Consider the following 22119-nt stretch of genomic DNA (forward strand, 5'->3'; position numbering starts at 1 on the left):
CCATTTCGCACTACGTAGCCTAGGATGGCTAGACGGTCGGTGCTAAACATGCACTTCTCCTTATTGTAGGTCAGATTCAGGAGGTGCGCGGTCTGGAGAAATTTACGGAGGTTGGTGTCGTGGTCCTGCTGGTCATGGCCGCAGATGGTGACGTTGTCAAGATACGGGAACGTTGCGTGTAAGCCGTACCGGTCAACCATTCGGTCCATCTCACACTGGAAGACCGAGACCCCGTTTGTGACACCGAAGGGAACCCTTAAAAAGTGGTAGAGCCGCCCATCTGCTTCGAAGGCAGTGTACTGGCGGTTGCTATTACGAGGGGTAGCTGGTGGTAGGCAGACTTGAGATCCACCGTGGAGAAGACTTTGTATTGCGCGATCCTGTTTACCAGGTCGGCAATACGGGGGAGGGTGTACGCGTCCAGTTGCATAAACCGGTTGACGGTCTGGCTATAGTCGATGACCATCCTATGCTTCTCCCCGGTCTTTACCACCACTACTTGAGCCCTCCAGGGGCTGTTGCTCGCTTCGATGACCCCTTCCTTCAGCAGCCTTTGGACCTCAGACCTGATGAAGGTCCGATCCTGGGCGCTGTACCGTCTGCTCCTGGTGGCGATGGGTTTGCAATCCGGGGTGAGGTTCGCAAACAGGGAAGGCGAGTCGACCTTAAGGGTCGCGAGGCCGCAAACAGTAAGGGGGGTATAAGGCCGCCGAATTTAAAAGTAAGGCTTTGTAGGTGGCACTGGAAATCCAGTCCCAGAAGGGTGGCTGCGCAGAGGTGCGGCAGCACGTATAGGCGGAAATTGCGGAATTCCCTGCCTTGGACGGTGAGGTTCGCGAGGCAGAACCCTTTTATCTGCACCGGCCAGGGAGATCCTTTGTTGGGTGGGGTAGGTGACCAGAGAACAGCGCCTTACCGTGTCGGGGTGGACGAAGCTCTCCGTGCTCCCGGAGTCGATGAGGCATGACGTCACGTGGCCATTGATGCCAATCGTCGTGGTGGCCTTTGCTAGCGTTCGGGGCCAACTCTGGTCCAGGGTAATGGAGGCCAGCTGCAGCAAGGAGTGAAGATCGGACAGCGCATCGTCAGCTGTGTTGGGGGCTTGAGGCCCCATCCATGGATCGCACATGGAGTCCGGGGACTCCAAAGACGGCGGCGGGGAGAAACAAAATGGCGGTGGGGAGGGACAAAATGGCAGCGCACTCTGCTCCCACGAGGCAGAGGCCAGCTGCAACAAAGGGTTTTGGTCGGGCAGCGCGTAGCCAGCCGCGCTGGGGGTTTGAGGCCCCATCCAAGATGGCACCGGCCATGGATCGCACGTGGAGTCCGGGGACTCGGAAGATGGCGGCGGGGAGGAGCAAACTGGCAGCGCACGCTGCTACAGCGTGGTGGAGGCCAGCTGCAGCAAGGGGTTTCGGTCCGGCAGCGCGTAGCCAGCCGTGCTGGGGGCTTGAGGCCCCATCCAAGATGGCACCGGCAATGGATCGCACGTGGAGTCCGGGGACTCCGGAGATGGCGGCGGGGAGGAGTAAACTGGCGGCGCATGCTGCTCCAGTGTGGCGGAGGCCAGCTGCAGCAAAGGGTTTTGGTCCGGCAGCACGTAGCCAGCCGCGCTGGGGGCTTGAGGCCCCATCCAAGATGGCACTGGCCAGGGATCGCCCATGGAGTTCGGGGACGGAGACCCCGATGAGTGGACCAACGAGGGACAAAATGGCTGCACGTACTCCTCCAGCATGGTTGCCGGGGGGACGAATGGCTGCGGCTGTGACGCTGCCTGGCGGGGCAAAGGCTGCGGTGCGCGTTGGGCCGGCGGGGCTGGGAAAAGGGAGTGCGGCGGTGGGCCTGGGACGGTCGGGACGTGGAAGAACGGCTGTGGTTGCGCAGCGGGCGGCTGGAGGAATGGCTGAGGGTAGTCATTGGACACTGCGTTCACCGTGCGGGCGAGGCAGACCGCGGCATAGTGGCCTTTCTTGCCACACCCTTTGCAGGTGACGGTGCGGGCCGGGCAGCGCGCGCGCGGGTGATTCGCCTGGCCGCAGAAGAAGCAGCGTTGGCCGGCGGCGGTAGCGGGGCACCTTGCCGCGCAGACCTGCGGAGTTAGCGGGTAAGTCTGGGGGTAAGCGGGTAAGTCTGGGGGGCTGCCGCGGCGGGGTGCCACGCAGCCCAGGGGGGCGCGGTGCGTGCGGGGGCGTACGCAAGGGCGTTTTTGTACGCCACGTGCACGTGAATGTCGGGGGAGATCATACCTGCCACGAAAGCGTCTCGAATTAAAAGTTCGGAGTGCTCGTTCGCCGTCACCGCTGGGCAGCCGCAGTTTTGGCCTAGCACGATCAGTGCCCTGTAGAAATCTTCTAGCGCCTCATCTGGGCTCTGCCGTCTCGTTGCCAGCAGGTGACGGGCGTAGACCTGATTAAGTGGACGAATGTAGTGTCCTTCCAGCAGTTCCATGGCTTTATCATAGTTCGCCGCCCCTTCAATCAGGGGGTAGATCACCGGGCTGACCCGCGAGCGTAGGAGGTGTATTTTCTGCCTTTCCGTGGGGGTGTCGGCAGCCGTATCGAGGTAGCTCTGAAAGCACGCCAGCCAATGCTTAAAAATCGCGGCGGAGTTTTCTGCGTGCTGGTTGAGCTGAAGGCACGTCGGCTTGATGCGGAGATCCATCCTTCAAAAGTACTTATCTGATTAAATTGATACACAATCAATACGCTTGAGTCCACGTGGAGTCATATCGATTCAGCTTTAATCAGATAGAACTGTACCCAGCAGCGAAGTTACAGAAGTGAAGGCTGCTGGGGCGGCATTGGTTCATATACCCCGCCTCTCAGGGCGGGACTATGTACATTGCCCAATGGTAGACCCCGCAGTCTAGCCAATGGTTATTCCTCTCTCTGGTACCGCAATACCTGGTATTACCACATGGCCGCCGTCACCAATCCGTGGGATGAGATCAGGTTGGCATTCAGAGCCACCTCCTCCTGATCAGTGCCCATAGGGCCCTGGGGTTCATCTCGGGAGGGAAGGGCAGCTTCTTCAAGCCCTGGCTGCCCGTGTCATCTGGCCCTGCCAGCCCAAACGACTGCCCAATATCTGCAGTTTTGTGTCCACACCCTCGGCGATGCTCCTCAGTGACCGAGAATGCTCCGCCTGGTACTAGGTCACATTCCCTCAGCGAGTCAGACAGTCTACTGAGGCCCTCCAATATGGATGTCACAGACTCAGCCACGCCTTGAACACCTCCACTCATGCTGCTGAGATCATGCACCAGGCTCTCTGCTGCGATCGCCACCCGAGCAGTGTTTGCCTTGATGCCATGCATTGGCGGCACCATCTCCTGTGGCACTAGCATCTGGGACTCCTCTAATCGGCTATGGACCTGCTGGAGAGTCACTGATATTTCCCTCTGACTATCAAGGCTGCACCCTATTGTCTGCAACAGCTCCGAGTAAACCTAGTCCAGAGGCTCAGCATCTGACTGCGGCCCAGCTGGGTCCTGGGATCCAGCAGATCTCCAACCAATGTCTCGCCTGGGTATTTCTGCCTCAACCTAACGTGCATGCAACTGTGTGGTGCTCACCAGAATATTTGATCACATCACAGTGAGGTAGCACAGTGGTTAGCACTGTTGTTTCTCAGTGCCAGGGTCCCAGATTCGATTCCCAGCTTGGGTCACTGTCTGTGCGGAGTCTGCATGTTCTCCCTGTGTTTGCATGGGTTTCCTCTGGGTGCTCCAGTTTCCTCCCACAAGTCCCGAAAAACGTGCTTGTCAGGTAAATGGGACATTCTGAATTCTCCCTCATTGTACCCGAACAGGTGCCGGAATGTGGCGATTAGGGGCTTTTCACAGTAACTTAATTGCAGTGTTAATGTAAGCCAACCTGTGACAATAAAGATCATTATATTTAAAAAAAAGAAAAAGGTGTCCCTCCTCTCCTCACTGGCATGGAGCTGTGGGTCAACCTTGGACTTCCAAACTCGGGGGCAGTTCTTCTGTGAGTCACCTTCGTGGCTGCAGTGAGTGTGTGCTAAGTGGAGAACTTAAAAACAGCTCCTGCTGCCAAGCTCTCTGGCACTAATTCCAGTCACAGCAGGGCTGGGAATTTCTCTCAATTTGCATTGGCAGAGTGCTGGTCCATTTCCATGACTTGCCTCGCTTACCGAAAAGCTTCCCCAACGGAAATGCAAATCGCACACTATTCTGTCCCAAATGGGAGAATTCTAGCCACTATATAAATGCAAATTGTTGTGATTCTAGTTGAAATTCGAACTCAGCACTGTCCAGGGATTGAAATAGAAAGCTATCTGGCTCAGCTCCATCCTGGACGGCACTTTACAAGTTGAGATACTGGGAAGATCCAAATATACTTAATTACACATGACCCAAAAATATCTTATTTAAGTTGAATTATTATAGAAATGTAAAAATTATAAAAATACATTACCACAAAATCAACAGATATGGTTCTTTTGATGGGTTTTAGATCATTGTTCACAGTGAGCAAACGGTAAAGAACTAGAGAAAGAAAGGAAGCAATAATTAATCCACATTACTGTTTCTGCTTTCATAATAAACTTGCACACACTTTTACTTATGTGTTATACATTGAAACTAGGTAAAAATCACATAATAAATAAGGCTGAGTTTCCTGCCAACACAGTACTAGCTCCAAGCAAGGGTAGTGCGAACGCGTTGCCCTTTCGTCATTTGAGGTGCCTGAGGAGGCAGCAGTTGGGACCAAAGATAGTAGACCATAAGACATAGGAGCAGAATTAGGTCACTCAGCCCATCGGGTCTGCTCCACCATTCAATCATAGCTGATATGTTCTCATCCCATTCTCCTGCCTTCTCCCCATAATCCCTGATCTCCTTATTAATCCCCTTATTAATCAAGAACCTTTCTATCTCTGTCTTAAAGACACTCAGGGATTTGACCTCCACAGCCTTCTGCGGCAAAGAGTTCCACAAATTCACCACCCTCTGGCTAAAGAAATTCCTCCTCATCTCAGTTTTAAAGGAGCGTCCCTTTAGTCTGAGGTGGTGTCCTCTAGTTCTAGTTTTTCCTACAAGTGGAAACATCCTCTCTATGTCCACTCAATTCAGACCTCGCAGTATCCTGCAAGTTTCAATAAGATCCCCCCTCATCCTTCTAAACTCCAACGGGTACAGACCCAGAGTCCTCAACCGTTCCTCATACGACAAGTTCTTCATTCCAGGGATCATTCTTGTGAACCTCCTCTGGACCCTTTCCAAGGCCAGCACATCCTTCCTTAGAGATGGGGCCCAAAACTGCTCACAATACTCCAAATTGGGTCTGACCAGAGCCTTATACAGCCTCAGAAGTACATCCCTGGTCTTGTATTCTAGCCCTCTTGGCATGAATGCTAACATTGCATTTGCCTTCCTAACTGCCAACTGAACCTGCACATTAACCTTAAGAGAATCTTGAAATAGGACTCCCAAGTCCCTTTGTGCTTCTGATTTTCTAAGCATTTCCCCATTTAGAAAATAGTCTATGCCTAAATTCCTCCTTCCAAAGTGCGTAACCTCACACTTTTCCACATTGTATTTCATTTGCCACTTCATTGCCCACTCTCCTAGCTTGTCCAAATCCTTCTGCAGCCCCCTTGCTTCCTCAATGCTACCTGTCCCTCGACAGATCTTTTGTGTCATCTGCAAACTCAGCAACAGTGCCTTCAGTTCCTTCTTCCAGATCATTAATGTATATTGTGAAAAGTCCTGGTCCCAGCACAGACCCCTGAGGCACACCATTAGGCACCGCTGCCATCCTGAAAAAGACCCCTTTATCCCCAGTCTCTGTCTTCTGTCAGTCTGCCAATCCTCTATCCATGCCAGGATCTTACCCTTAACACCATGGGCTCTTAACTTATTTAACAGTCTCCTATGTGGCACCTTGTCAAAGGCCTTCTGGAAATCTAAATAAATCACGTCCACTGGTTTTCCTTTGTCTAACTCCCTTGTTACCTCCTCAAAGAAGTGACAGATTTGTCAGACATGACCTCCCTTTGACAAAGCCGTGCTGACTGAGTCCTATTTTATCGTGCACTTCCAAATACCTTGCGATCTTATCTTTAATAACAGACTCTAAAATCTTACCAATGGCTGAAGTCAGGCTAACTGACCTATAATTTCCCATCTTCTGCCTCCCTCCTTTCTTAAACAGTGGTGTTACATTAGCTAGTTTCCAGTCCCCTGGGACCCTTCCTGCCTCCAGTGATTCCTGAAAAATCATCACCAATGCCTTCACAATTTCCTCAGCTATCTCTTTTAGGACCCTGGGGTGTAGTCCATCCGGTCCAGGTGAATGGTCACTGCACTTACCTCTGCCCTCTGATTCTCCTGGAGCTCTGGCATCCACTGGTGTCTTCCACCGTGAAGACTGATGCAAAGTAACTATTCAGTTCATCTGCCATTTCATTGTTTCCTATTATTACTTCTCCAGCCACATTTTCCAGTGGTCCAATGTCTATTTTTGCCTCTCTCTTACCTTTTATGTATTGAAAAAAAACTCTTTATATTACTAGCTAGCTTGCACTCATACTTCATCTTCTCCCTCCTTGTTGCTTTTTTAGTTGTCCTCTGCTCGCCTTAAAGGCTTCCCACTAATTCTCGCCACTTTGTATGCTTTTTGTTGCTACTGAATCACCACAGCTGGGCTGCGACCTCCTTTTAATAGGCACTTGAAATGTGGAACTGCACCAATTTGAACTCATCCTTTGTAGGTTATTTAATTATAACCGTTGAAGTGGAAAATTGTCCAGGTAGGTCCTTTACACAAAAAGCAGGACAAATCGAACCCTACCAATTACAGTCTGTAAAGTTCCAGGTGAGGGACCACATGGAAGCAATAACTGTAAGAAAAACTCAAATTTATTTTACCTATTATGCTACACCATCGACTCCATGAAGGGTCTCCCACGCCCGACCCACCCTTGGGCCAGGGGTATTTATGTCCCAGAAGCCCCTAGCTCCGCCCCTCATCTAGGAAGATCGTACTCAGGTGAGGACTAAGGGACTCGGAGGTTACAGACCCCGTGGCCTCCAATCGGGTTATAACACCCCTCCTCCTTAAGTCTGGTACCTCTTCCATCTGAACAGCAGGTGGGGGTGGGGGGGGTGGGGGGGGGAGAGATCCTTTGCCTGCTTTGCTTGGAGCTGTCTCTCGACCACCCGCTATTCTGGTCTGGAGGGGTGTAACGAACCGGGGAGCGACATTTGCAGGCCAAACGCCTGGCAGCCGCAAATGGAGCTGTTTCAACTCCTGTTGTCAAAGTCTCCATGTCCGATTCTTGATTCTGGGTTGGATAAGTCGACCTCCCGCATCTCCGAATTACGGAGCTCATCCACTTCATTGGGTATTATATGTGGTTGCTCCGGATGAAGGAGCACCAACAGTCATGGGGACTTTGATTTGTGCTCGAGGACCAGGAAGGCTCGGCTGTGGAGGTGGTCCACATGCCTGTTTCATTGCTTTACTACTGTCCCTGGGATCCACAGCGTCCTATCGGCACAATTTTGGACGTAGACCGCGTCGCCCGCCATAAGTTCCCTGATGGGTCTGGATCGTTGTGTTTCAGCCTATTCCTGCCTTTTCCCCGATGTCTGGCAGGACGAAGCTCAAGCTTGTGTACAGCCGACGACCCATGAACAATTCCAAGGGCTCCACTCCGGTGGTGGCATGTGGTGTGGTCCGGTAATAGAATTATGTAAAGGTGAGACATGAAGGTTCAGTTAGGGCGCTCGAGAGTTACAAGTTAGCTAGGAAGGACCTAAAGAGAGAGCTAAGAAGAGCCAGGAGGGGACATGAGAAGTCTTTGGCAGGTAGGATCAAGGATAACCCTAAAGCTTTCTATAGATATGTCAGGAATAAACGTATGACTAGGGTAAGAGTAGGGCCAGTCAAGGACAGTAGCAGGACGTTGTGCGTGGAGACCGAGGAGATAGGAGAGGTGCTAAATGAATATTTTTCATCAGTATTCACACAGGAAAAAGATAATGTTGTCGAGGAGAATACTGAGATTCAGGCTACTAGACTAGAAGGGCTTGAGGTTCATAAGGAGGAGGTGTTAGTAATTCTGGAAAGTGTGAAAATAGATAAGCCCCCTGAGCCGGATGGCATTTATCCTAGGATTCTCTGGGAAGCTAGGGAGGAGATTGCTGAGCCTTTGGCTTTGATCTTTAAGTCATCTTTGTCTACAGGAATAGTGCCAGATGACTGGAGGATAGCAAATGTTGTCCCCTTGTTCAAGAAGGGAAGTAGAGACAACCCCGGTAACTATAGACCAATGAGCCTTACTTCTGTTGTGGGCAAAATCTTGGAAAGGTTTATAAGAGATAGGATGTATAATCATCTGGAAAGGAACAATTTGATTAGAGATAGTCAACACGGTTTCGTGAAGGGTAGGTCATACCTCACAAACCTTATTGAGTTCTTTGAGAAGGTGACCAAACAGGTGGATGAGGGTAAAGCAGTTGATGTGGTGTATATGGATTTCAGTAAAGCGTTTGATAAGGTTCCCCACGGTCGGCTACTGCAGAAAATACGGAGGCATGGGATTCAGGGTGATTTAGCAGTTTGGATCAGAAATTGGCTAGCTGGAAGAAGACAAAATGGTGGTGGTTGATGGGAAAGGATCAGACTGGAGTCCAGTTACTAGTGGTGTACCACAAGGATCTGTTTTGGGGCCACTGCTGTTTGTCATTTTTATAAATGACCTGGAGGAGGGCGTAGAAGGATGGCTGAGTAAATTTGCAGATGACACTAAAGTCGATGGAGTTGTGGACAGTGCAGAAGGATGTTACAAGTTACAGAGGGACATAGATAAGCTGCAGCACTGGGCTGAGAGGTGGCAAATGGAGTTTAATGCAGAAAAGTGTGAGGTGATTCATTTTGGAAGGAATAACAGGAAGACAGAGTACTGGGCTAATGGTAAGATTCTTGGCAGTGTGGATGAGCAGAGAGAGAGAGGGTTGGTAAGAAGGCGTATGTTGTGTTAGCTTTTATTGGTAGAGGGATTGAGTTTCGGATCTGTTTTTGCATGCCAAGATTAAATGTCTGTATTGCCCGTCCGGCCAATCCGTTGGATGACAGGCAGCAAGGTGCAATCCACACATGGTGAATCTCATTTTGCTTCAGAAAGTCGGCAAATCCCGCAGTTGTACAAGCCGTTTTCTGATACCAACACTTCCGGAAGCCCGTGAATACTAAAGGTTTGTCTAAGCCGCTCAGTAGTGGCCCACAATGTCGTCATGGTCATTCGATGGACATCCATCCACTTCAAATGGGCATCCACAATAATTGGATACACGGCTCCTTGAAATCCAAGTGCAAATGGCACCATAGTTGGCCCGGCCACTCCCATGGGTGGAGTGGAGCTGCAGGGGGTAGCTTCTGGTGGTCTTGGCACCATACACATTGTTTTGCTAAAGTCTCAATTTCCGGGTCAATGGTCTACTGCACAGTTGGTGGACTTCATAACCTCACAATTAAGGAAACAGAGGATGGAAACCTCCAAAGACCTGGTAAGGGCCATTGACTCAATAAAAGCAGCTGTGGAAATGGGTTAATCAGTGGTTGGAGGCCCAGGGCACTTGGCTCAAAAAAATGGGGAAGTCTGTCGCTGAACACGAGGACCAGTTGGCCATGATGGAAGAAGATCTTTTCTGATTTTTCTTTTCTGGCTTAAGTGGGTCGGTGCAGACTCGATGGGCCGCATGGCCTCCTTCTACACTGTATGTTCTATGTTCCATATTCTGATTGCCGGCAGTGTTAAACCATGAGCGGCGGCTGAATGTCCGGATAGTGGGTCACCCAAAAGGGCTAGAAGATTCGCAATCTTAGGAGACTGTGGCATAGATGCTATGGAAGCTGGTAGGGGAGGAAGTTTTTAATTGCCCCCCAGAGGTGGATCGCGCATACAGGACGCTGAGAAGGAAACCAAAGACAGATGAAATGCAAGGGCGATAGTGGAACCAAAAGAGAAAATGCTGTAAAATCTCAGGAGGTCTGGCAGCATCTGTAAGAAGAGAAAAGAGCTAACGTTTTGAGTCCAGGTGACCCTTTGTCAAAGCTTGATGACTGCGTTTTGGGACGCTGCTGGGTCCGTTGATGGTACGGATGTACAATTGGTGGGGAGGGGCTATCTCCCCCTGCGTTTTTTTTTTTAAATTTAGAGTACCCAATTCATTTTTCCAATTAAGGGGCAATTTAGTGTGTTCAATCCACTTACCTTGGGTTGTGGGGGCGAAACCCACGCAAACACGGGGAGAATGTGCAAACTCCACACGGACAGTGACCCAGAGCCGGGATCGAAACTGGGACCTCGGCTCCGTGAGGCAACAGGGCATACCCACTGCGCCACCGTGCTGCCCTTCCCCCTGCGTTGTTGCAGGTCTCTATCTCGCTTACCCACAGAAAGAACAGGGATCCTGAGCAATGTGGATCTTACTGTCCGATTTTCCTCCTGAATGTTGATGCAAAGCCCAGATCCCGTATTGAAGGTTGTGTGGTGGAAGTGGTTGGAGACATCTAATATTCGGAGGCTACTTGACGTTCTCATGATGCCCGCTGGAAGAAATGATGTGGAGGTTGTGCTGACAATGGATGCTGAGAAGATATTCGACCGAGTGGAGTGGCCGTACCTTTTTGACATTTTGGAATGGTTTGGGTTCGGGCAGGGATTTGTGGACTGGGTTAAATTGTTATATGCAGCCCCAAAGGCAAGCATCTCCACTAACAGGGTTAGTTCTGAGTACTTTACTCTGCAACATGGGACGAGGCTGAGGTGCCCGCATTCGCAGTTACTATTCGCCCTTGCGATCGAACCTTTAGCAATGGTTCTTTGGACGTCTGGAGAGTGGTGGGGTATTAAGCAGCGCGGGGGGGGTGGAACATCGGCTGTCCTTATATGCGAATAACTTCCGACTGTATGTTTCCCTTGGAGTCTATTGATAAGATCCTGAGGATTCTGAATGAATTCAGCTCCTTCTCTGGATGCAAGCTTAATACGGCAAAGAGTGAGATGTTCTTGATTGGATTCGAAGGACGGGAGGGCTGTTTGAGTGGGTTCCCATTTCTCCTGGCTATTAAGAGCTTCCGCTATTTGGGGATTCAGGTGGCGTGCGATTGGACTCAACTTCACAAACTTAATTTGACATGCTTAGTAGAGGGGATGAAATAGAAAAAGGTGGGACAGTCTGCCTCTACCTTTGTCCTGCTCCTAGTTTTTATGTTTTAACATACAGATAGATTGAGGGTCTCAGCAGGGAATTCCCTGACAAGGCCGCACTTAGCCCCGTTTTCTGCCCATAAGAGCTCAATTTTCCCCCGACTCCTCAGTGCAGCTACAGATTGGGACTCAATTTTTAAATGGCGTCCTTTTCTCTCGAACTCCCAACACATCCCTCAAACCCCCCACCCCACCCAAAGACCCAGCTCACTATAAGGACGTCCATGAGCCCTCCCAACCCCCACGCAGGGCACACCCCGTCCTAATCACTATTGCTCGGGAAATGCTGGCTTGGCACCCTGGCAAAGCCAGGCTTCAATCCCCTCCCCTCCAACCTCCCGAGGGGTCCCCTGCACTGGGACAACAGCTCCAGTATCTTTGTGCTGCATGCCGGAAAATGGAAATGGCTACTCACCTTCTCAGTTCCCCTCACCAGCCATTGCGCCACCTAAACATTTTTAAATATCCTAAACAATGCCCATGTGATTTCTCGCTGAAGAGCGAGTTAGTCCTCGGGAGGTCATTACATTCGATTTCAATCTCGTTAATGAGATGGAAATTAATGCAAATTGGGGTCAATGATATGCTCTCTGTATCTGGGCGTGATTCGGAACTTACCATTGGGAGCGGGCCAATTAGATAACAAGCTGGGCCGCACGGTGGCGCAGTGGGTTAGCACTGCTGCCTCACGGCGCCAAGGTCCCAGGTTCTATCCCGGCTCTGGGTCACTGTCCGTGTGGAGTTTGCACATTCTCCCTGTGTCTGCGTGGGTTTCGCCCCCACAACCCAAAGATGTGCAGGTTAGGTGGATTGGCCATGCTAAATTGCCCCTAATTGGAAAAAATTAATTGGGTACTCTAAATTTTTTTTTTAATGTTTTTTTTTAAAATTAGATAACAAGCTGATTGGCACCCGGTGCGAATCTCGATTTTGGTCTTTTCTGCTATTTAATCGGCACACCCAGATCCATGCTAGGTAACAATGGTTAAATCACAAACTGTGTGTGTGAGAGAGTGTATGTGTATGTGAGTGCGAAAGAGAGAGAGAGTGTGTGCGGGAGAGTGTGACAGAATGTGTGAGAGAGTCTGAGAGAGGGTGTGTGTCAGAGAATGCATTTGTGTGTGAGAGAGTCAGAGAATGTGTGGGGGAGAGATTGTATGTGAGAGAGAAAGCACGTCTCTGTGAGTGCCTGTGTGAGAGAGATAGGGTGAGGGTGTGTGCAAGAGATAGACGGTGCAATCAAACACAAAAGAAACAATCCTTTCTGGGCAGGATCAGTGGACTCGTTCCATCCGCTTGTAGCAGTGGGAACGACGCCACTATCAAACGACACTGTTTTTTCTCATCCATCAACAGGAACGCACTGCCAAGACTCAGTCACATTCACTGCACTGAGGAGCTCCAAATCCGTTGAGTCCTCAGCTCCCCTTACCGCACCTCACGGAACCCCCAGACCCAATTACCAGCGTGGGCAAAATGCCACCTGGAGTACATTGGCACTGCCAGCCTAGCACCCTGGCAGTACCCGACAGGCTGGCAGTGCTACGTGGGCAACCTGGCAGTCCCAGGCTCGCAGTGCCACAGTGCCGAGATGGCATCAGCAATGTCAGGGATCCACCATGTGCAGATGCCAACAACCCGGGACCTCCGATCGCCAGGATACCCCGCCCAAGGGCCGTTCTGTCTGATTCCCGTTTGCGGGGACCAATACTAAACAGTGCCCGGCTGGGGTCTCCTCAGTGAGATAGGTAGGTACCGGGTACTGGTTTGATCTGGCATTTGCAGAGTGAAGTGAGTTCAAAACTCTGAAAGTCTGGGTCGCACCCATTGCCAATCTAACGGGATTTCATGGGGCTGAGAGCCATTGGGAATCCCGGAAGATGCCTCTCGTGGGATCTACCGGTCGTGTCCCTTCACGATTCCGGCGGGACGCAGCCGGTAAATCGTGCCCAGATTGTGTGCGTGGGTGCAGGTGTGTGAGTGCATGTGTGAGAAAGTGCACGCATGTGTATACAGGCGGCACGGTAGCACAGTGGTAAGCACTGTTGCTTCACAGCGCAAGGCACCTGGGTTCGATTCCTGGCTTGGGTTACTGTCCATGTGGAGTCAGCACGTTCTCGCCGTATCTGCTTGAGTTTCATCCCAGCGGTCCGGTATCCTCCCACTTCTGAAAGATGCGCTTGTTAGGTGAATTGGACATTCTGAATTCTCCCTCTGTGTACCCGAACAGGTGCCAGAGTGCGGCGACTAGGGGATTTTCACAGTAACTTCATTGCAGTGTTAATGTATGCCTACTTAGTGACACTAATACTCATTATTATTAAGAGCACATGTGTGAGCGTGAGAATGCATGTGTGAGACAGAGTGCATGTATTTGAGAGAGTGCATGTGTGTGTGTGACTGCATGTGCAGATGAGAGTGTGTGTTTGAGAGCGCATGCAAGTACGTGTGTGTGAGAAAGAGAGTGTTAATGTGAGAGAGGGAGTGTGTGTGTGAGAGAGACAGTCTGATGGGTATTCAGAACTGGAAAGGGGGAATGCTGTTGGCTGTTTGGAAGCAGGCTGGCTTTGGGTTTTGCAAATTGCAGAGCAGGCTTAAGAGATTGTATGAGTTAATTTTGGTCCTATTGCTTGTGTTTCTATGTTTATACCTTTGGTTAATAAAATTCTACCAATCTCAATTTTGAATTTCATAATTGCTATTTGCGGAAGCGAGTGCCAAATTTCCACCGCCTCTTGCACGAAGAAGTGTTTCAATGTTTGGCTTCAGTGTGTTTAATGCAGACACTGTTATCCCTGAAATGAGAGTTCCATTTTCCGTTCCTAACGTCTCTCAACTTGATAAGCTATGGCCTCTTCAACCTCCTATTTGCACCTGACACATTCAGCACTGTTCTTTACTTGTGTATTGGAGATATATCAGAAAATTTGCAGCTATAGTTACCAGTTTGAGATGGTGTATAGATTGGTTTATCAGTCTGGATAAATATGTGTCCCATTTGATATGAAATAAGGATGGTTCTCTCCAACTGAAACACTGTTGATGTTGCTTCCAACTGTACATACTGGGGCAATTTATTTTCTTTTGAAATTCTGTCTCTGGGTATCTGGAAAGAAACATACAAGAAATATCTATTAAAATAAGTAGTTATTATATAATTGGTCATATTGCATCCTGTAACTCTTTTAATATCCCCATTGAATTCTCTATATTACAACTTCTTTAATTTTTTGTTTGTTTGTTGGATAAGGATGAGTGAAAGGAGGAGGCAATGTCAAGCTTGCTGAGCTGCTGTAATGCAGGCAAGTTACACAGCAACTACAATCCAAGGTATTAGGATCATGAATCAAGCAAGGTGCTTTGACCTGGGTGGGAAGAAGTGCTGGAACTTCAACTATTCAGGTATTTAATAGGCATGCCATCACAACCCTCACATCAGCTTTGTTGATGGTAGAAAATATCTGACTGGCCGCAGTTGAGCCACTGGTTTGTTGACTCTGTTTTCCACTGGGTATGATATAGTTAGCTCAGTTATGGTCTGGCCAATGATGGCGTCCATGACATGGATGAGGTGATGCCAATAAAATTGTCAGGAGATAACTTCTTTCCAACCGTTAGTCATGAAAATTTGTGCATAACGAGGACTGCGAGGGTTTCTGTTGGAAATCCTGCCATCCGGCTGCCATTTTTAGCGGGTGGCCTGATGGTGACGTCCCACGATGAGCCACCACCCTCCCTGCATTGCAATTCAGCCGCCCACCCCTGGATTTTCTCCCCCAGTACAGACATGACCCGACCCAACCCCCCGCCTCCTACATCGTCACAATTTGGCCCACGACCCACATGTTTTCTGGGTACCCCCCACAGTAATAAAGATAACTCCCACAGAGACTCCTAAATAAAGAGACCCCTGCCCTCCACACAGAAACACCTGAAAGAGGCCTCCCTACAGAGGTGCCTCTGGGAGTCTCTTTATTTAGGGGTCTCTGGGCAGCGGGGCTTTTATTTAGGGGGTCTCTGCGGGGGTTCTCTGGGAGTCCCGTTATTTGGGAAGTCACTGTGGGCAGGGTGGTTTCTGTAGGGATGGGCTGCATTGTGGGGGGAATGGTTCTCAGATGGACTTTGGGGGAAACTCCTTAAAGAGTTACAGTCTTGGCCCACCACGTCAGGGCAACGCTTGTCAATACCTGTAGTAATATCCTCCCACATGATTCCCGGCCCAGAGCACCGGAGAATCACGCGGGCACAGAGAATATGGTGTCTGGCCCGCGAAATGGATGCAAATAGGTCATTATGACCATTTGCATCCTCCAGCTGGCAGGGGCGCCAAACTCGATCCTGAAGCCAGCGGGGAGGGGGGCAGAGAATCAGAAATGGATCTGCAGCCGGCGCCACTCCCATTTTCTTCACTGTGCTGAATTCTCTGCCTCACTGGGAACTCCACTATCGGCAGCACAATGCGCAGAAGTACTTCTTTTGCTGAAGATTGTCATTGGACAACAGCCATGCAACTGTAGGCAAAGCTTGTGGCAGAATGGCATTGGCCACTTAATTAACAAAATTGTCAATGGAGCTGTAAACTCAAATCATCAGTTAATAGGCCATACCTGACTGTACAATTTTTCTGTTCTAGGGATGGGTCCAACACCATTAAGGCCTCGTCTCTTCTCCATTTCTTTTTTTTTTAATGTATTTTATTCCAAACTTTTATAAAAGGTTACAAAACATAAACAATTCGGGAAGCAAACTCCCCAACACACAGCTTGTACAAATTTTTCCTTTCCTCACCCCACTCCTCCTTCACCACCCCCCCCCCCCACCCCCCCCCCCCCCCACGAACATCCCCACCTTGCCTCAAAGCTCTCCTCCGCTGAACCCCTTAATTCGTACTTGACGTTTTCCAGCCGAAGGAAGTCATGAAAGTCTCCCAGCTAGGCCGTCACCCCCGGCGGTGCTGCTGACCGCCACTCCAACAGAATTGTTCGCCGGGCAATCAGAGAGGCGATGGCCACGACGTCCCCTCCCATCTGCTCCGGCTTCTCCGAAATCCCGAATATCGCCACCAAAGGGTCCGGCTCAATTTCCTCCCCCACTATCCTTGTTCGCGCCGCGGACACTCCCGCCCAGAATCTCTCCAACTTTTCGCTGGTCCCCACTTCTCACACTCGTCTGCCACTCCCTGGAAGAACCCACTCATTTTTACCCGAGTTATATGTACCTTGTGTACAACCTTGAACTGTTTCAGACTCATCCTTGCGCACGAGGAATCGCATTTACCCTTCATAGCGCCTCACTCCATACGCCCCAGTGTATCTTCCCTCCCAGCTCCTCCTCCCATTTCTCCTTAATCTTCACCACCTGCTCACCTCCCTGCTCTCCCAGCCACCTACATATGTCTCCGATCCTGCCCTCCCCTTCCACATCCGGAAGCAGCAGTTGCTCCAAAGGTGTACCTCAGCAACCTGGGGAACACTTTCCAAACCTTCCGCGCGAAGTCCCTTACCTGCAGGTACCTAAATTAATTTCCTCTCGGGAGCTCTACTCTCCTTCGGTTCCTCTATACTGGCAAACCTCTCTTCCAGGTACACATCCCTCACCTTAACCAGCCCCACTTCCTAAACAGACCATCAATCCCCCCACCCCCCGGCTCGGAACCGTGGTTTTCGCACAGGGACGCCAGCCCTGACATCCCTTCCATCCTGAAATGCCTCCTCAGCTGTTTCCAGACCTTCACTGTGGACTGCACCACCGGGCTCTCCGCGTATTTCCTTGGCACCATGGGCAATGCCGCCATCACCATAGCCCTCAAGCTGGACCCCTTACAGAATTCTTCCTCCATTCTAACCTATTCTGCCCCCTCTCCTTCCCACCACCGCTTCACCTTTCCACGTTCACCGCCCAGTAATAGTGCAGCAGGTTTGACAACGCCAACCCTCCTTTCTGCCTCTGTAACAGTGTCTTCTTAACACTTGGCACCTTCCCTGCCCATACAAAGTCTGAGAAAATCATGGGCGGGATTATCCGCCGGCAGGATTCTCCTTTTTGCCGCCGCCCGGGGGTTTCCCGATGGCGTGGGACTGCCGTACAATGGGAAACCCTATTGATAGGCCAGCATAACGGAGAATCCCGCCGGCGGGTCAGGGCAGAAATGTGGCACGGCAGGGCAGAGAATCCAGCCCTCATATCCAATTTTCGAAAGAAGGCCTTCGGTACAAAGATCGGATGTGTCTGGAATATGAACAGGAGCCTCGGCAGAATGTTCATCTTCACCACTTGGATCCTCTCTACCAGAATCAGGTGCAATGTGTCCCACCTCTTCACATCCTCCCTAACCTCTTCCACCAGCATGGTTAGATTCCATTTATGTAGCATCGCCCATTCCCTCGCCACCCGAATCCCCAGGTATCTAAACCTGTCTCTGACCACCTTGAATGGCAACCACCCCCCCCCCCCCCCCCCCCCCCAGGTTGGCTTGTTCACTTTTCCTTACATTTAGCTTATATCCTGAGAATGCCCCAAACTTTCCCAACAAGCCCATGATCCTCTCCATACTCTCCAATGGGTCTGAAACATATAACAGTAGGTCGTCTGCATATAGCGACACCCGGTGCTTCCTTCTTCCCATCGTAATCCCTTGCCACTCAGTCGAATCACTAATAGCCATTGCAGAGGCTCTAACCCTCGCAAACAACAGCGGCGACAGGGGGCACCCCTGCTTTGTTCCCCTGTGCAGTTCAAAGTTTCGTGAGCCCATGTCATTGGTCCGCACACTCGCCATCGGTGCCAAGTATAACAGGCGCACCCACGCATTACCTCCGGTACCTGAGCTCTTGACGGGGTCATATCCAGATTTAACAGGCTCCTTATATTACTAGAAATCTGCCTGACCTTTGCGAAACCTGTTTGGTCCTCTGCAGCTACCCACAGGACACATCCTTCCATCCTTCCCACCATCAACTTAGCCAACACTTTCACATCCATATTTAACAGTGATATGGGCCTATACGACCCACATTCCAATGGGTCTTTCTCCGTCTTTGGTATTAAAGTGATCGTTGCCTGTGTCATCGTCTCCAGCAGCACCCCCTTCTCCAACGCCTCATTAAACGCCCCCAAGAGATGTGGCGCCAGCTCAGTCGCAAAGTCCTCATAGAATTCCGCCGGGTAACCATCTTAACTGTCCAATATCTCCCTCAGCCCCAAGGGCTCCTCTAGCGCCTGCCTCTTCTCTTTCTCCAATTGTGGAAACTCCAGTTCGTCCGAAAACCGTCCCATGGACCAAACAAGTTCAGTCAACGCGACTGATGAGATGTCCATTGAAGACCTGTTTTTCATTGACCTGATTTTGTTTAAGGACACGATGTGTCCGAATATGCAGAGTGAAGAAGTCCTACTGACCAGTTGAAGCAATAGTGATGGTGGTGCTGATACCACTGAAGGCAGATGGGCAATTCCAGTGATGCTGAACGCCACAATGATGATGCAAGCTCGACAAGGGAGCGAGGGTCAACCTTCTCAATCTGAACAGCTACGAGTTAAACCAAAAGTCATCAATCAAAGAAGATTACTGAAAGACTGCAATGAGCATGAGATTGTGACACTGGGAGCATGTGAACACGAAGCATTTTTTTAAAAAAAATTTATTGAAGGTTTTCATAAAATATCAATAACAAAATGAAAAAAAGAGCCCAACAGGGTTAAGTACAAAACACAATCTAGAAAAGCAACCCCCATACCACACCCCCCCCCCCACCCCCGTACATAAATAATAAATTAACATTAACACCACGACTTAACACAACAGGTATATACACCCCCCTCAGACCCTTCAGTGTAAATAACAAAAACAATAATAAAGTAAACCCCCCCCCCGCCAAGTTGCTGCTGCCAATGACCAATGTCTATCGTTCTGCCAGGAAGTCCAAGAACAGTTGCCACCGCCTAAAGAACCCATGTACCGACCCTCTCAAGGCGAATTTCACCCTCTCCAATTTAATGAACCCTGCCATATCATTGATCCAGGATTCCACGCTTGGGGGCCTCGCATCCTTCCACTGAAGAATCCTTCGCCGGGCTACCAGGGACGCAAAGGCCAGAATTCCGGCCTCTTTCGCCTCCTGCACTCCCGGCTCCTCTGCCACCCCAAATATTGCGAGCCCCCAGCCCGGTTCGACCCTGGATCCTACCACCCTCGCCACCGTCCTCGCTACGCCCTTCCAAAATTCCTCCAGCGCTGGGCATGCCCAGAACATATGGGTGTGATTTGCTGGGCTCCCTGAGTACCTAACACACCTGTCCTCACCCCCACAAAACCGGCTCATCCTTGTCCCGGTCATGTGTGCCTTGTGCAGCACCGTAAACTGTATGAGGCTGAGCCTCGCGCACAATGAGGAAGAGTTCAACCTCCCCAGGGCATCTGCCCACGTCCCTTCCTCAATTTCCTCTCCTAACTCCTCCTCCCACTTACCTTTTACCTCCACCACCGAGGCCTCCTCCTCCTCCTGCATCACCTGGTAAGTTTCCGAGATCTTCCCCACTCCCACCCACCCCCCGAGAGCACCCTGTCCTGTACTGTGTGTGGCAGTAGCCGCGGGAATTCCGCCACCTGCCATCTGGCAAACGCGCTTACCTGTAAGTACCTGAAGGAGTTCCCCGGGGGAGCCCGTACTTCTCCTCCAGCTCACCCAGGCTCGCGAACTTCCCGTAAACCAACAGGTCCCCCAACTTTTGTGTCCCTGCCATGTGCGACCCCGCAAACCCACCACCTGTTCTTCCTGGGGTGAACCGGTGGTTCCCCCATAATGGGGTCCACGCCGAGGCCCCAACTTCCCCCCTGTGCCACCTCCACTGCCCCCAAATTCTGAGGGCAGCCACCACCACCGGGCTCGTGGTATACCTCCTTAGAGGGAGTGGCAGCGGCGCCGTTGCCAGCGCCCCCAGACTCGTACCCACACAAGACGCCATCTCCAGCCTCTTCCATGCAGCCCCCTCCATCACCCACTTGCGCACCATCGTCGCATTGGCGGCCCAGTAGTACCCACAGAGGTTGGGCAGCGCCAGTCCCCCCCTATCTCTACTCCACTCCAGGCACACCCTTCTCACCCTCGGAGTCCCTCGCGCCCACACAAACCCCATTATACTCCTGTAAACCCGCCTGAAAAAAACCTTCGGGATAAACACGGGGAGGCACTGGAACAGGAACAAAAACCTTGGGAGCACCGTCATTTTGATTGACTGCATCCTACCCGCCAAGGACAGTGGCAACGCGTCCCACCTCTTGAACTCCTCCTCCATTTGCTCCACCAGCCTTGTAAAATTAAGCCTATGCAGAGAGCCCCAGCTCCTGGCCACCTGGACCCCCAAATACCTGAAGCTCCTCTCCGCCCTTTCTAGTGGGAGCTCACCAAGCCTCCTCTCCTGGTCCCCTGGGTGAACTATGAACAGCTCACTCTTCCCCATGTTGAGCTTGTACCCCGAAAAGTCCCCGAATTCCCTAAGAATCCTCATTACCTCCGGCATTCCTCCCACCGGGTCCGCCACATACAGCAGCAGGTCGTCCGCATAAAGTGACACCCTATGCTCCTCCCCACCCCGTACCAACCCCGTCCAGTTCCTTGACTCCCGCAGTGCCATAACCAGGGGTTCAATCGCCAGTGCGAAGAGCAGGGGGGACAAGGGACACACCTGTCGCCTCCCTTGGTGCAACCAAAAGTACTCGGACCGCCTCCTGTTTGTGGCCACACTCGCCATCGGGACCTCATACAATAGCCTAACCCACCTGACAAACCCCTCCCCAAACCCGAGCCTCTTCAGCACCTCCCACAGGTACCCCACTCTACCCTGTCGAAGGCTTTCTCAGTGCCCATCGCCACCACTATCTCCACCTCCCCCTCCCTCGCCGGCATCATAACATTCAAAAGCCTCCACACATTCGCGTTCAACTGTCTCCCCTTCACAAACCCCGTCTGGTCTTCATGGATGATCTGCGGCACACAATCCTCAATCCTCGTGGCTAAGACCTTCGCCAGCACCTTGGCATCTACATTTAGCAAGGAAATCAGTCTGTAAGACCCACATTGCAGGGGATCCTTGTCCCGCTTCAGGATCAAGGAGATCAGTGCCCGGGACATCGTCGGGGGCAAAGCCCCCCCCCTCCCTTGCAGCGGGCCCAACAGGTCCATATATTCTTTATAGAATTCGACCGGGAAACCATCCGGCCCCGGTGCCTTCCCCGCCTGCATGCTTCCTAGCCCTTTGATCAGCTCCTCCAGCCCAATCGGGGCCCCCAGTCCCGCCACCAGTCCCGCTTCCACCTTTGGAAACCTCAATTGGTCCAGGAAGCGGCCCATCCCTCCCTCCTCCCGTGGGGGCTCGGATCGGTACAATTCCTCGTAAAAGTCCCTGAAGACCCCATTGATGCCAACCCCACTCCGCACCACACTCCCTCCCCATCCTTAACTCCCCCGATCACCCTAGCTGCGTCCCGCTTCCGAAGCTGATGCGCCAGCATCCGGCTTGCCTTTTCCCCATGCTCGTAAATCGCCCCCTGGGCCTTCCTCCACTGCACCTCCGCCTTCCTGGTGGTCAGCAGGTCGAATTCGGCCTAGAGGCTACGCCTCTTCCTCAACAATCCTTCCTTTGGCTCCTACGCATACCTCCTGTTACCCTCACCATCTCCCCCACCAGCCTCTCCCTCACCCCCCGCTCCGTCTGGCCCTAATGGAGATGAGCTCACCCCTCACCACCGTCTTCAGTGCCTCCCATAACATCCCCACTTGGACCTCACCGTTGTCGTTGGTCTCCAAGTACCTCTCTATACTTCCTCGGACCCGCTCGCTCACCTCCTCGTCCGCCAACAGCCCCACCTCCAAGCGC

General features: G+C 51.4%; 1 protein-coding gene across 1 annotated transcript in view; it reads right to left on the reverse strand.

The window, feature by feature from the left end:
• Nucleotides 1–22119, reverse strand: part of LOC140403205 (complement C3-like) — a 297922-nt gene that overhangs the window by 249817 nt on the left and 25986 nt on the right. The window contains exons 3-4 of the mRNA XM_072490957.1: nt 14188–14350; nt 4440–4510 (exon numbers count right to left, since the gene is read on the reverse strand). Of these exons, the coding sequence (XP_072347058.1) occupies nt 4440–4510; nt 14188–14350 (234 nt within the window). The remainder of the gene's footprint in view (nt 1–4439; nt 4511–14187; nt 14351–22119) is intronic.

The sequence above is a fragment of the Scyliorhinus torazame genome, chromosome 27 (genome assembly GCF_047496885.1).
Source record: "Scyliorhinus torazame isolate Kashiwa2021f chromosome 27, sScyTor2.1, whole genome shotgun sequence".
NCBI lineage: Eukaryota > Metazoa > Chordata > Chondrichthyes > Carcharhiniformes > Scyliorhinidae > Scyliorhinus > Scyliorhinus torazame.